The sequence below is a fragment of the Python bivittatus genome, unplaced genomic scaffold (genome assembly GCF_059951505.1).
Source record: "Python bivittatus isolate LINGU-HERP-01145 unplaced genomic scaffold, Pbiv_v1 ctg000530_np1212, whole genome shotgun sequence".
Taxonomy (NCBI): Eukaryota; Metazoa; Chordata; class Lepidosauria; order Squamata; family Pythonidae; genus Python; species Python bivittatus.
This window is the reverse complement of record NW_028277085.1, coordinates 8,793,819-8,808,784: the sequence shown is the minus strand read 5'-3', so window position 1 is coordinate 8,808,784 and position 14,966 is coordinate 8,793,819. Positions and strand designations below refer to the sequence as shown.

Genomic DNA, 14,966 nt, shown 5'->3' with positions numbered 1-14,966 from the left:
GTTTAACTGTGGCTTTAATGCCTAAGCAGTAATTTTTCTTGCAGTGTTTAATTGACATGGCTGTGGCAGAACCTGCATTCACTAGGTACTGTATAGTAAGAACTACTTGGTTTGAGGCCATAAGAAGTCTGAAACTGGGAGGTTGAAACTGTGATGCATATGGTGGAGATGCTGAAATAATGATCTCTCTCACCAGCTTTGCCAGCACTTCATGTTTGAAACTTCCAGGGCCTCATACTTTTACAGCATCTCCTAAAAAGAGGTAATAACCTTCACTAAGCTACTTAGCGTACCAAAACCACCAGCGTTTCCTGCCAAGCACTTACGGCATGACAGCCACACTCTGCAACCATGCTGAAATCATTTAGATCCTTTCTAGAGTGCCTGAGTCAGCATCAACCTGTTAGTGCCAACAGTGGTTATCAACTGGCTTAGGCACAGCTAAACGGGAAACCTTGGATTCAGCTGGACTGCAGATGCCATTGTGTCTGTTGTGTTTTCCTTATGAAAGAAACTAGGCACCACCTTTTCTTTCTTTCTGCATTGTGGGAAATACTCCACAGAAGAACCTGCTCACTATTTCTGGGAGTTGGTCAGGGTTTCTGCGAATGCTGTTTAAAAACCTCTCGAAAAGTTTGATATTGGAAGGTTAGGAGACTTGTTCTTTCGAACAGTAATGAAAATGGGTGGCATTTCATCTTGCTTGAAGCAGTAAAAACAAGAGACACATTTATAAAAAAAGAATCTGGTGGGAAGTCAAAGGCAATAAATATATAAGTTCTCTAGCATTTTGGAAAAATCATAGCTCAGCATATATCACATTTTACATGTGGAAAGTCACAGATGCAGTTCCTAGCATCTTCAAAAAGGTCTAGAAAAATCTATTTCCAGCAAGTTTGGACAGCCACTGCCAATTCGATGCAGGGGTATCCAAAGTGGTTCAAAGCATTCCAGCTTCTTTCAGCAACCTGCACAGAAGGCCATGGCTCTTGTCAAAGAAATACAAGGAGACTCCTGCTATTTACATGACATGCTATTTTGGACTACGGTCTTGTTGGGTTTTTTCCTATAATTCTGAAGAGCCTATAGCTGTCAACTCCTAGAATAGTACAGATCTGTTTGTTTTACAACAACCATTCAGAAAAATCCAGTCTATCAGCAGGAACTATGAACCTGCAAATGAAAGGATTCTAAGGGGGATGGCTTTAGTACAGGTCTTTAAATGTGGGGGCCCAAGGTTCTCCAACCCAACGGCTACAGAAGAAGGACACTCCAAAGGTTAGTGGGCTCTGCAGCAAAAATGAGCTTTTCTTTCAACGTATGTACATTTAATTAAAATGAAATCAATTAACATGGTTATTTTCCAGTCATGTATTTAACTGTTTTTCCCTTTCTTTCAGTGAAAAATGATAACTTGGTAATCATTTTTGGAAGTTTCCAGGGGTTGCAGTGAAAGCTTTCAGGGTCATCAGGTGATGTGTCTCTGGACAGCTAAGCGGACACACCGATATGGAAGTTCACATGGTTCCAGTGAGGCACAAAACAGACTAGTGGTGGATTTCAAACTAGTTCAGTGAGTAAATGAATATGAATTTTTCTCCTTAATCATTAAAAAAAAATCTGAAATACTATTAAAAAATAGTGTCTGTTGCTGATACTTTCCTACTACTAGAAATAAAGAAATCTAAAGCTGTCATCAAGCAATAACATTAGGAAAAAAAACCCGGCAGAGCAAGGCTTTGCTACCAACAATACAGATTTTTTTCCACCATGTCCACAATCAAATTTTTGAAGCACTAAAATGCTTTTAACCTTGTACATTAAAAATAAAAGTATTAAAGCAAGAGCAACAGTCCTGCTTTCAAATTCCACGTAATTTTGCTTTCTGTGTGCATTTTTCTGAAACGTGTTAGTTCCAAGCACAGACAACAGAGTGAAATAACAGGTAGTTTGCATGTCATCTCAGTGATGCAGAGACTGATTTAAAAAATATGAGACCCACCCAGTGAGTCATGCAGAGTCAAAATAGGCAGCCTTTTCTTTGTCTGAGGATCACAGCCTTACTGACAGAGGCCAATCTTGGCATGCGGAATTTCCTAGCATCACCTGTTTAATGGATCAGGTAGCAAGTGATAGGAAAAGGAGACTTGTTCCCATCAAAGAAGATAAAACTTTGCTTGATGAGTGAACTATCTTTTCCTAATTATTTAATTCTGACAATTCTGTGGGGCCTCATAAGTGTGTACCCAGCACACAATTTGGAAGTTATGTTGAGAGTATCTGTTTGAAATTATCTGATCAGTTAATGCTTTCTTGGAGCATCAGGTAACAGACAGCAATACGTTCTTTTCATCCCCCCCTTTTCTTTTAGTTTTAATTCAGTTTTTAAAAAATACTAACAGCATAATGCTGTCATGTTTTCTCTGCAATCCAACCCAAACAACGTTTACTTTCCATGGCTGTGCAAACTTACAGACAGATGTCCACCAGCTGATTTAGTTCAGGGCAGCTGCATTCGTACAAGTCTTTGCAGCTGGCATGGCTCTGATTCATCAAATCCCCCAGCAATGAGATCGCATCATCAGGTGCCTCCATGCAGATTTTCTTAAACTCCAGAACTCTGGCAGCTTCAGCGTACACATGCTTAGCACGCTGGTACAACTTAAAGGTGGTCACTGTAGAAAATAAGGGGAAAAAATAATGCAGGAAATAATGGAAACTCAGATGATTTATTACTATCAGATGTAGCTGTGCAACTTCCAAATATAGTTGGTCAGGAAAATGATCTTTATATCTACTTTATTTCACCTCTCTTTGCTCATGTTAAAGTATAGAACTACATGCTGTAGTTTGTCACAATCCAGGATTACAGGGACAGCTTCAGTGTGTGGAACCTCGCTTTAAGCACAGATTGAATGTGGATGGACTGATCTGCACAACCAGAGGCAAATTGGAACAGCCTGGCTGGATCTGGAGAAAGAGAGTGGTACCACAGGCGGAGGACTCGTGAAAAGACAAGTCAAGGAAAGAGAAGAAGAAAAAAAAAATATCTCAGCAAGTAGATTCAAGATACAGGAGTTCCAAACAGGATGTCTAAATTATGAATACACAAGCCATTGGAGATCTTTTGACAAATATTACAGGCCAAGAATAATGAGTTTCTTTCTCCTCTTGCTCCTTGGAGCCCATGGGCATACACAGTTCTGGGAGTGATAATTGCTGCGTAGGAAGAACTGAACAAAGTATGGTGCCTAAATTCATGTCATTTCCCCCAAAAGGACTGCTACTATCGTCTGTTCCAGCTGGTTAAAAGTGGAGCTCTATTGGTTTAGGGTGCAGAATCAGAGGAGAGGGGTGTGGGAAGAAGAGAAGGAAACTTGGGAGGAGCACAGCAACTTGTCCAAGGTGCCAATATTATTTGGCTTGATATGAAACGTAACTCTGCTTCATAACAATGGACCTCATAGGACTAATGCCTGAACCCATCATGGTTTTGGAATATGATTAAACCCCATAAAAATATTTTTTTACAAAAAAAAGCTGAGTGCCCTGATCAAAATTGCTCTCTTGGGAGGGGTCACTTAACAATGGATAGAACTTGCATAATTTTCAGTCTACCAAATTCATTGAGTACATTTTGTCCTCCAGCTCATGAATTAATCGCAGCTCTTTTTGCACGGCGTGTGTCACTGCTGGAGTGTTTATAGAGGAAAGCCTACAAAGCAGAGCACTCATCCCTGAGCAGCTTCTATCCCCAGGATGGTTTTCCCTTTTTAGTTGAAGGAATCGTTTCACCTTAGGGCATTTTGAAATATGCCTTTGTTTTGGACATATCTGAAGTTGCGTGAGCTTGCCATCACTCACACTCTCTTGTAAATCACCACTGAACAGTAGTAACCCGGAAAAAAAAAAGAAAGAACTCAAAATATGTCTGGTTTCGATTTGGAGGCAAAGGATTTGCCAAAGGCTGTGATTGATTCAAAGACCACCCTTCGGTAAAGCAATGCTTCACTGGCCAGATTACCTTAAAGCACTTTGTGGTTCTCTCAAGCTCATCACGTTATGCATTGGCAACAGGAATCATCTGTTCATTCCTGCCTGCCAGCCAGACACTGAGAAGGCAAGCTCTCTACCAGATTCTGTCACGTTGCAGAAGGCTCCGTATCCTGCACATTTGATTGCTGCCTCTAATCTAGTGTAATCTTTTCAATGCAATTATTACATCCCTGGTGAAAGAAACTGGGGTTGCATTGTTGTTTTCTTAGACTCTCTTCTTGGAAGTAACTGTTGGCCAATTAAGCAAGTCAGAAATCATATCACATTATTAAAGAGATCTGTTTCTTTTACTATTGCTGGAGAAAACCCAAAGTGTTTACAGATTATAGATTTGGGTAACAGGACAGCCACTTAAATAAAATAAAGGTGTTCACCTGCTTTTCTCAGAGGTGGCATCAAACTTGCCAGCAGACCTCTCCCACGTTCCCTTTATGTGACAGTCTTTCATGTAAGAACTGCTGAAAACTGATAGCAGAAATTCTTGCCATTTTAAGATGGAAAACACATAAGGGAAACCCTACAATACACGTCACAGTTAAAAAAACAAAGAAAACTTCAAAAATTGCCCCCCACCAATGTGTAATATGGCCCACCTACTTTTCAGTTCTCAGGCTGCCAAAAATGTTAAAAATGATCTTCTTGCCCCTATTTTCCAGACTTCTGAATATCTAGAAAAGCTGAGGTTGCTGAGATTCAGTTCATTCAGTTCAGCTTCCATGTAATGCAAGCATCGGTAAGGGTTGCTACTGTCTCGTAGCCCTTTTTTTTTTCTGAATCTGTCCCAAGTGAAAAAGTGAGAAGTATTCTAATCTTACAAAGTAAATGATATGCTCAAAAGACTGTTGTACACTATATTTTGGTAAGATTTTTGCATTCCACTGTTCAAACGTTGTCTGCTCATTTAAAAAGATCTGTATTCTGAAGATAGGAAGAGAGAGGAAATATGGAGAGAGGATGGAGAGAAATAGATAATAAATAGTAGATAACTAAGGTGCTAATCTCATCTTGGAGAAAGTGTATATCTGTGTGGTTGCTAAGAGTCAAAACCAGCTTGATGGCACCTAATCAGTATCAAACTGCTGATCACTTTTTACAGGAACAGCAGCAGTCACTTTAACATAAATACTCAAACTGGACCTCTGTGGAAAGGAGATGTTTGAAACAGGCTGATGGTTCACTGATCATCTCATTGGGAGAGATTTTGGAAGGACATCTAATGTTAACTGTGGTGTTTCAAAGGGCCATCCAGTATACTTAGCAAAGGAGAGCCCTCTACTTCCAAAGAGTGAATGCTGTTTCTCCTGAAATTTGACTGAACTGCCATTTCCATCTTGTAGTTCTTGCCATACTTTTTTGGGGGGAGTCAAGTCAATTTTGACTCCTGGTGACTGCCTGGACTAGTCTCTGCAGTTTTCTTGGCAAGGTTTTTCAGAAGTGGCTTGCCATTGGCTCCTTCCTAGGGCTGAGAGAGAGAGTCACCCAGTTGGCTTTGTGTCTATGGTGGGACTAGAAATCACAGTCTCTCGGTTTCTAGCCTGGTGCCTTCAAGCACTACACCGCTCTTGCCATACCAGAGAAGCAGAAAACCCATGGGATTTCTGACCCTACCCTGATATTGGGATATTGATTCCTTTGTGTTTATGGAGCTTTTCTTGCCCAATATGGGGTAAGTTTAACTTGTTTTTGGGGGGGGGGGGTTCTTCTTTATTTTGTTTTTATATTTTGGTGTATTGTATGTTGTCTGAACTCACTTTGGAGACTGAAGCAGCTTATAAAATGAGTAAATACAGAGCTCTCCTGCCTCCCGTTTAAGTTTTAAAGACCCCAATATTTTAAAAACATTTTTTCTCTGAAGTTAGAAAACAAGTTTTCTCTGAAACAATGAAATGTTTTTCCATCCCTCCACACCCTTCACCCACTTTCAAAATTGTGGGCCTTTTAACTATAGAACTAAATAGAATGATTTTATAAAGTTTCAAGCATTTTGCTTGAAAAACAAATTCAACGGAGTTTGTTGTGGAGGAATTCCAATTTTTTTCTCCAATCGCATCCAGAAGCTGCTCCTTACTCTGAATTTCAGAACATTATGTAGAAAGAAAAAAAAAACATCAAGACTATGTTGTACTCTTAAAATACAGCAGTAGAAGCACTTATAAGGGCTTTCCCACACGCTGTGTATTGCTGGGGGGGGCCAGGTAGCCATTGCTAACCCGCCCAGACACCCAGATTGTCTCAGTAAGCTGATCCTTTGTTGCGTAATCCCCTTTTCCCAGGACCCAAGAAAACAAATGCAATCAGTGCTGAAAAATTACTTTTCTGGTCAAAGCAAGTGTATATCTTACACCTGTGTCAGTCTTGAGATGCTAGGGTCAGCAATAAGTACTGATTGCAGTGTGTGACAAGCTTAGCTCCTCGTTTAGGACAAAGCAAAGAAAGCAGCAAATGATGGGAAACAGGGACAGTAAAAGGCCAGGGGGACATGTAATCCTCCAGATATTGCCAAATTAGTTCTCAATTTTTCTCACCATTGTTCCTGCTGACTGGGGCTTCTGAGAGTGGCAGTTTGGTAAATCTGCAAGGCCATCTCTGAATTAAAGATTGGCACTAAATAAGAGGGACAGATTAGGCAGTCAGATGAAAGTGGGAAAATAAGTAATGTGCATTTGTGGCAGTTTAGAATGGATTTAATATTAATAGTAGTGCTTGAGGCAATAGTGAAAGGCATTTTTTCCATATGCTATAAATGGTCTGTTAAGCTTTTCATGTGCCACTGGCATGAATGAATTTAATGCATTTCTGAACGAGTAGGAATCTGGTTTTAGAATTTATCTCCTGGGTTCATTTATTCCATGTGTATCCCACTTTTCTTTGTCAAGGAAGTGGGGTTTCCATTGCTCTGGTTCAATACTGTATCCACTAGACAGGCCAAATACAAAACAACATAATGAAATCTATTCCTCCATCTTCCACTGTTCTCCACATTGTTACCAAAGAATTACATTCACAGCACTGAGATAAATCACATTTCACAAAACTATCTTAAGTAGATTCATAACATGAACAGAGATAAGCTGCACATTTTTTTTTCAATTGGGAAAGGTATCCAATATATTTGATCAAAAAATTTTCATGACTCGAAGGCTGACAGTGACTACACACACAGTAATGATGGAGAAGAAAGCAAGATTCAGAAGCTATTCAAAGTCTTTCTCTTGCATGTATTCAACATTTAAATTGCAGTGTGTGTGTGTGTGTGTGTGTCTGTGTGTATGCTGCAGTTTTTCACAATGACTTGTGCAATTTAAAAAAGGGTAACAAGTCAATCTTTATTTTGGTCATTGGCCAGCATAAAAATACATTGAGGGTGCCAATTTACAGTCATCGGAATATGAGCAACTAGGCAACAGATGTGGAAAAATAACTAAAATTTAGAATTACTAACACAACTATAAGTTCCCTTGCCTCTTTCCAAATAGCACCTACGCTCTTGTTCTCTTTGTGACTCCTTCGCTTGCCCCAGTACTAACTTGTTTAAATAAATACGAAAGCTCTCAAGATAATTTTGTACCACTTGAATAATCACTCCTATAAAAGTATCCCACACATTCCAAATAAGCTACTCTGTAGTTGCTCAATATGGACCAAGAGAGTACAGTCTGACCTTTGGAAAATAAAGTATGTTGAGCTAATGGAGAAAAGATGGCACCTTTGAGATACTAACAGAGAGAGAACAACTCCTTCCTCTCTGAGATTGGAACATGTATTTGTGTTAAAATGCCAGCAGTTTACAGAGAACCTTGTTTCCTAAAATAAACACTAGTCTCACGTTATTTTTAATAAGATAAAACTGTCTATTTTTCTTAATTCCCTTCAGTAAAAATGCAGGAAAGCAGATCTAGGAAAGATTTCTGGGTTTCTCATAACTTTCCACAATTTCCAGCTGTGAATTCTGGGAGTCTTCCTTCTGTATCTGGAGGGCACCAGTTTCAGAGAAGTTTGGATTATTATATGCAGTTATCCCACAGACACCTTGTTTTTAATCGAGGTCTTACTTCTAGGTAAGTATATATAGCATTACAATGTGAACTGCACAGGTAGATATTTATTTTTATTTATTTATTATTAAATTTGTATGCCACCCATCTCCCCCAACGGGTGACTCTGGGTGGCTTCTGATCCTACTTTCTTACAGATAAGCTTACAGATAAGCTTCTGATCCTACTTTCTAAAGTTCTACAGTACCTTGAGATTTATTTTGGCCATTGTTATTTTCCACGGTACAGAGCTACGTTTTTAAAAGATGTGGCAAGCTCACAGCAACTTGATTGGATGCTTTTAAGACTGAGAATAATTCCACCCTCAGGTTTCCATGTCACAATTAGATTGAAAAAAAAAAAATTATGAGAGAGAACAAAATGGCTTTAAAATACCATAAAAGAAAAAAAAATCCCACATTTTATAGGGAAGTGAAGTCATGGTTTTATTGAGGAATGTCTTGGTTTGATGGGGCATGTTTTTTTAAATGTCACTTTTTTTCCTTTTCATTAACCTAGTGAGAAGAACAAAGCAGAACAGGTGGTGTGGATGTACTACAGTTCTGCAGGTAAATAACTAGGAAATAAGATCTTTCCTTCAAATGGAACTAAAATCTCTATTCTCTCCAAAAGGGGGGTTGCTAAAAACAAAGCAGAATTTAATGCTGCCACCAGAAGGAAGAAACCAAAACCAAAGATCTTGTGGCATTTGCTCCGAAAAAGACCTCCAGTGGCCTTGAAAATAATGTTCTTTTACCAGTCCCGGGAGTGCTTAAGACTGTCAATCTTCAGGGAAGACAGAGGATTAAAATCCTGGTCACAGAATTTCTGCTGACAGGTCCTGTAGAGACTTTTTAACGGGCTTGAGAAGGTTTTGTTGCTTTTTTTTTTTTGGGTAATAATTGCATTAGTCATTTAGAAATATAAATAATCTTGAAAACATTGGCACAAAGATGGTAATAAATAGATGAATCCAATGGTCAACCAGCAGCCCATCTTCTGATACAGAGTGCAAGTATGAGGCATAGATAATCTCAACTGCCAAAAACTAAAATACTGGAATATTTTAGAAAAGCCCTACAAAGGTCACTTTTGACGTTTTGAATACATTTATATGTATCCCCACAGCAATCTGCAACAATATATAAATATATTGGGAAAAAATAGCAAAGAAGAGAGGCAGATATGTTCACATTCATAGTATCTGAGCATTCCAAACCCAAGCTTGGGGTTATACAAACAATAGGTTCTGATTTTTTAAAATTTACTTATTTCTTCTTTGCAACTCAAAAGAATCTGTAACCAAGATTTGTCTTGTACCAAGGAAAACAACAGGATTGCTCCATGACCCATTTTTTCTGGCCTTATCAAACAAAATCACAGTCACGCCACATTTTAAGAGAGATTCTACTTGACTAACATCTGCAAACACTAGATGGAATAGCTTTTCCCTTGGGCTTTGGAAAATCTTTCATACGGTCTTGATGTTTAAGAGAAGGGGGAAAAAAGAGGAGGCAAAATAATTGGAGTCTACAGTTCTCTATTCTTCTGGAACAAATCTGAAAAAGGATAGTCAACATGTCACTAACATATCACTTCCCTTAATTAATGAGAATCAGCCCACAAAATTTCCTTAAACAGCTCCACCCTTTCTTCTTCGTTGCCTTTGGTCCCTGTGGCTTCACTAACACTATACTGCCAAGATATGGAAAATGCTGGTACCCACTATCCATCTGGTGTCTTTTAAGAATTAAAAAATAACAAAGCCAATGACCACACAATCATAGATTTGGAAAAGGCTACTGAGGTCACTGAGTACATTCCTGTGGTCGGTGCAGGAATGTTAAATAAAACATCTCTCCAAGATAGCTCCCCAGACTGTGCTTGACTACATCCAGTGAAGGAGAACTCACCATCTCCTTTGTAACTGCACTGAACTAGCCCTCCCAATAGGAGATAATGACACCCAGATCCTGCAGCCTAGGATGACAAAGAAGAGGTCTAAACCTTCTTCCCTGTGACAGCTATCATACTATCCCTCATTCTTCTCTTCTCAAGGATAGACATTCCCAGTATCTGCAATGTTCTCATGTGACTTAGTTTCTGTTATATGAGAATCCTCACTAATCGTCTTTGCCACTGTTTTCCAGAACCCCTTTTCAGTGTGGTGCCAAGAATTAGAGTTTTTGAGGTGGAAGTCTAATCAATACAGAATTTGACCAACTATGTTCTAGCCATGCAAAGCACACTTTAAAAATTTCAAAAGGTCTAGATGAGGCTGGTACTATTTCTGTGAATACTGACTGCTGTAATCACATGTCAAAACTCAATATAGTTGAACAGGAAATTGGGACCCCACAATGAAGTAAGGTTCTTAACTCACCATTCAAAACTCGATACTTCTAAAAAAAAATTTTTTTTTCTTGTTTTCTTTCCTATATTGCAGTAAGTGGAGAAGGAAGATACAGGTTTTAAATATATTCATAGCCAAAAATCTGAAAGCTATGATGTGTACGTTGTTGGCTGATTATAATAATAGGCAACAACAGTTAGGGCTATCAGGCAAGCACTTACAGGGGAATTTAGTTCCTTTCCCAAATCAAAAGTTATCTTAAAGAAGAAATTATCAAGATCAAAATAGCATATACATATTTCAAAGAAGAGAATTCAGAACACATGCTAGATGTCTTACACAACAAACTCATTTTTTTAAAAAAGGTTTTGAAACATGCAGGTTTCAAATTGCTCTGATCAAATGTCAGAACCAGAATTTCTGCCCCCTTAGAATTATCATGTAATGCAAGTTGAGGAACAGGGGTTTTATGCAATTATTCTTTAGCTCCTGCTGTATCTTAAAAGCATTAGGTAGGATATATTGAAATCTAGTTTTATGTTGGGTGATTTTCATGGATACAAAATGAACCACCATTCTGGTTGCTTAGATTGTAATGAAAGATGGCTGTTTCTCTGTGTTTCTCTCAGGCTGGGGAGCTGCAGTCAACTATGGCTTCCCAGTGGTGTGTACAAGAAGTAAAAAAACACTGGTTTGCAGATTGCTGATGATTCTCTACATGGTAAATCTTACAGGTAAGAATTGTATACAACCTATAAAAGAGCAATACAAATTTACCTATAACCATCATCTTCCCCTTGTCATGGCTGTAGGAATTTGAAGCAGGTTCTTCTTTCTCTGAACCCAAAACTCAATTCACTTGTTTCTTGTGTTGTCCTAGTCATTTGGGGAGAAATGTTCATTCTTCACAATGGTTGCATGGCATGCTTTAGAATGAGCATGTTCACAACTTGTTTCAGCTAAAAGCCAGAAACTGTTATGTAACTGACAGCTATTCTAGGAAGAAAAAGTAATGTCTAGGTCTACTGATCTGGTTCCCTGGAGCCAGATTATAGCTGATTGCAATGCCCAGAACATTTTTTAGGTCTTTTTTCACATTGATTATTTAAGCTCTTTGGCATACACAGAAATGCTTAATCGCTTCTGCCACCACCAAATTGGCATGCTACTTACCATCTTGTGTGTTCTGGCTAAGGATCTGAGTGCGTAGTTCTGTGGGGCTAATTCCCAGGTTTTCCCCAATTTCCTCTATGCTATAAGGCTCAGGGTGAAACTCCTCTTCAACTACAGCCAGCATTTCCTCTAAGCTTAGCTTCAGCTTGACTTGCACATCTTGGAGCTTCACCACTGCTTTCCAGTCTAGGCCTCTGGATTTTGCTAAAAGCTGCAACAAGTAACATATAAGTATGTCTTCGGATGCAAAATTAGGAACAGAAAGAAGTTAATCCAAAATTTTCTTAAAGTAAAGAAACCTTAGAAACATTTTTTTTCTTTAAAAGAAAATAGAAGAATATTAAGTCATCAAGAATTTTTCATGTGACTTTGGCAGCAGAGATTTTGTTAGGTAAAATAGAATGAGAGAGACAGAGAGGAAAAAAAAGTTTTGCTTCCTTTAAATTTGGGGATCTTGAAAAATTGTACAGATAACCTAAAAAGTAAAACATAAGCAAGATTCAATTTATATAACCCAAGAATCATATTAAAAAATAACATATCAAATGCCCCTTGGAAGTTACAAGCAGTGTATAAAGCTAAGCTAGCATTTTCCTGTTGCTTGTCCTGAGTATATAGCATTCAGAGGTATACAGTCATTTCTTGTGGCCATCTAGGCGAACGAATGTTAATAGACCGTCCTTCAGTTACTTCTCTCATCATTTTAAAGATCATCTAATCTACTGATGCTCTTGAATTTTCTGGAACACAATGGTTAAAGAGTTGTGATAAGTTGTGATTTAATCTTGGCTCAGTTCTTCTCAGGCAGCCCTCTCAGAGTGATGGATTTTAAGTGCAACAAAAATACATGGATTGGAGTCCCACGAGGCTAATCTACTAGAAACCAAAAGTCTTTGAGGACCACATCAAAATGAATAAGAACTTTATCAAACCTTGCCCGGACAGAGAATTTCCTCCTCACGTTAATAAGCTGGAAGAAGGTGTCATTAAGGATTTTCCTACCCCTTGTATCAGAAAATAGCAGGCCACTCTTTTGGAGATCTGTGAAAAAGACTGGACATTTTCTTGGCCTTATTAGTGCGCCAGGCACAATGGTGATCCCTGAAGTTCTAAGGCCTTCCTGCCAACATATCCTGTACTCTTTAAAGGAATATACCAGCAGCTGCTGGGTTCATGTATCCTAAGAATGATGGGCTATTTCTGGAATGATTATTTCTGCCCTGGTTAATTTTGATCTAACGTTGACAACGGTGCCTCCTCTTTCCTGGGAGGTTCCACTCGGCTCAGAAGGAATCATCCAACCAGACTAAAAATGCTTTTGCAGAGTCACCCCAAAACATTGGCACTATATACATTTTCCCAAACTTGAGCTGAGGTTGGGAGAGGAGAGTGTGTGCGTAACGAAAAACGGAGCAAACCTGCACACAAAGAGCACCACTGAGGGAGGCCGCTGTCAGTTCTTAGTTTCTAAACAAGGCCTCCAGCCTGCTTAAGTTAGACCTCCTGGCCTAGATTGCAGAGAGGGTGCGCGGGTGGGTTAATTGCAGTTATTCAGTGGCCGTGAAAGACTGTACATGGTCAAAGGCATTTAGTGGCACAGAGAACAAGACATGTGCTGCGTCTCAGAGAGCCCTGGGTCACATTAAATCCTGGCACCAGTCCAGCTTCTGCTCGGCCAGAGCAGCAGTTGTGGTTACTTTCCCTGAAGACAAGGGTGCAAAAATACACTTAGTGATGAAACCTTTCATTGTAAATATCCCAAAAGGCCATTGTTTGTTTCTTTCAGGTTTTTTAATTAGGGGTTTTCTGTAAGGAGAAACATATTTTTAACCACAGCTGTGTCTAAATGGAAACGCTTGCTTTTTTTTTTTCTTCTTTTTTGGTCAGAGCAAATCTTTAATAAGAGGTTCAAATCTTTTTCAAGCAAAGCATGTGATCTGCACTCCCACTTCTAGATTACGCTGAGAAAATGCATTTAGCTCCCCTCTAGAGAAGTGCAAATGGGCCGTCATGCTCCATGTATTTGAGCTTATGGTATTGTGGCACATGCATGATGTCGGTGCAGCCTAGTAGGGAACAAGGAAACTGTGAGAGAAATGCAGAAAAACTACAAACCGGGTGGCATTTTCACTGCAATCTTCTTCCTACAGTAAAGCACTGGGAGTGAAAAGAGAAACCATCTGCCCTTTAATAAAACGTGTTAGTCGGAAAGGCCCCACCAGACTCCTCCTCGTTTTTTATGCTGGAAAAAATAAAGCTATACATTGGGGGGATGGGAAAACATTAAGAAAGATTAATGTAATTAATACATTAGAGCTACTGCGGTTGTCTAATTGTTTTTTTTTCTGTTTTAGTCCGGTTCTGTTTTCCTCCGTCTGTCCTGTTTTATTTTCCTTGTTAATTATTACAACATTAATTACTTTTGGTGCCATCTAGTGACCTTCCTGAGGTTTGTTTTTTTTAAAAAATTCAATCAGAAACCCTCCTCAGAGTCAATTCACGAGGATGTACTGCCAGGTAAGGTAAGAGTCACTGTCAGCCCCTAATAACTGAGAATGCCATTAGGCATTATGTTCTGCCAAAAAATTGAAACTGACAATCCCCATGTATCTTCCTTAAGGCTTTGGATTTGATTTCTCTAACTACAGCTGGCAGGGCCTGAAGGAGGCAGATTGGTTGATTCCTTGCTACACATTTAAAAGAGTCTAGTTTCTATTACACCCTTCTCCCTAGATCATGTGAGATGCAATAGCACAGATTTTTTTTTGAGCAACTTAAAAAAAATGGTAAACTTATTGAATGCTTATGGAGATACTAGTGACAAATCGAAGACTGCTATGTAGAGACCAGGAAGAGCCAGTTTGGTGTAATGGTTAAGGCACTGGACTAGAAACCAGGAAACTGGGAGTTCTAGTCCTACCTGGGCACAAAGTCAGCTGGGTGGCCTTGAGCCAGTCATTCTCTCTCAGCCCTAGGAAGGAGGCAATGGCAAGCCACTTCTGAAAAACCCTGCCAGGAAAACTACAGGGACTCATCCAGGCAGCCGCCGGAAGTCAACACTGACTCAAAGGCACAAAAAAAAAAGTAGAGACCAAGCACTGTGCAGTTACGAGAACTGCGGACCAAGCATTCCAATTTTCACCTCTTCCTCACCCTCACCCACAAGTAAAACCGTATAAGTGGGACATCATATAGGACTTCTGCTCAGTTTGCATTGGCAACTCTAAAGGGATGGAGCTGTCTTCAGAGCAATGGTATTTTTCCTTTGTTTAATGTTAAGGATTGGTCAAACTTTCTATTGCACTTCATTTGATAATAATGACTCTAAAGCAAGGCATTTCCTGGCAGTT

At 39.3% G+C, this 14,966-nt stretch overlaps 2 protein-coding genes across 3 annotated transcripts in view; one reads left to right on the top strand and one right to left on the bottom strand.

Annotated features, from left to right (window-relative positions):
• Positions 1-14,966, bottom strand: part of GALK2 (galactokinase 2) — a 43,729-nt gene that overhangs the window by 4,763 nt on the left and 24,000 nt on the right. The window contains exons 8-9 of the mRNA XM_007424292.4: positions 11,617-11,827; positions 2,474-2,675 (exon numbers count right to left, since the gene is read on the bottom strand). Of these exons, the coding sequence (XP_007424354.2) occupies positions 2,474-2,675; positions 11,617-11,827 (413 nt within the window). The remainder of the gene's footprint in view (positions 1-2,473; positions 2,676-11,616; positions 11,828-14,966) is intronic.
• The window catches only part of LOC112540204 (uncharacterized), a 29,260-nt gene continuing 14,699 nt past the window's right edge, over positions 406-14,966 (top strand). The window contains exons 1-4 of one of the 2 annotated variants that reach the window (XM_088148583.1): positions 406-1,573; positions 7,931-8,114; positions 8,610-8,659; positions 11,073-11,177. In XM_088148583.1, coding sequence (XP_088004709.1) covers positions 7,936-8,114; positions 8,610-8,659; positions 11,073-11,177 — 334 coding nt within the window. In that variant the 5' untranslated portion in view covers positions 406-1,573; positions 7,931-7,935. Of the gene's footprint in view, positions 1,574-7,928; positions 8,115-8,609; positions 8,660-11,072; positions 11,178-14,966 lie in introns of those variants that run through there. The other variant, XM_088148584.1, reaches the window with a different exon arrangement.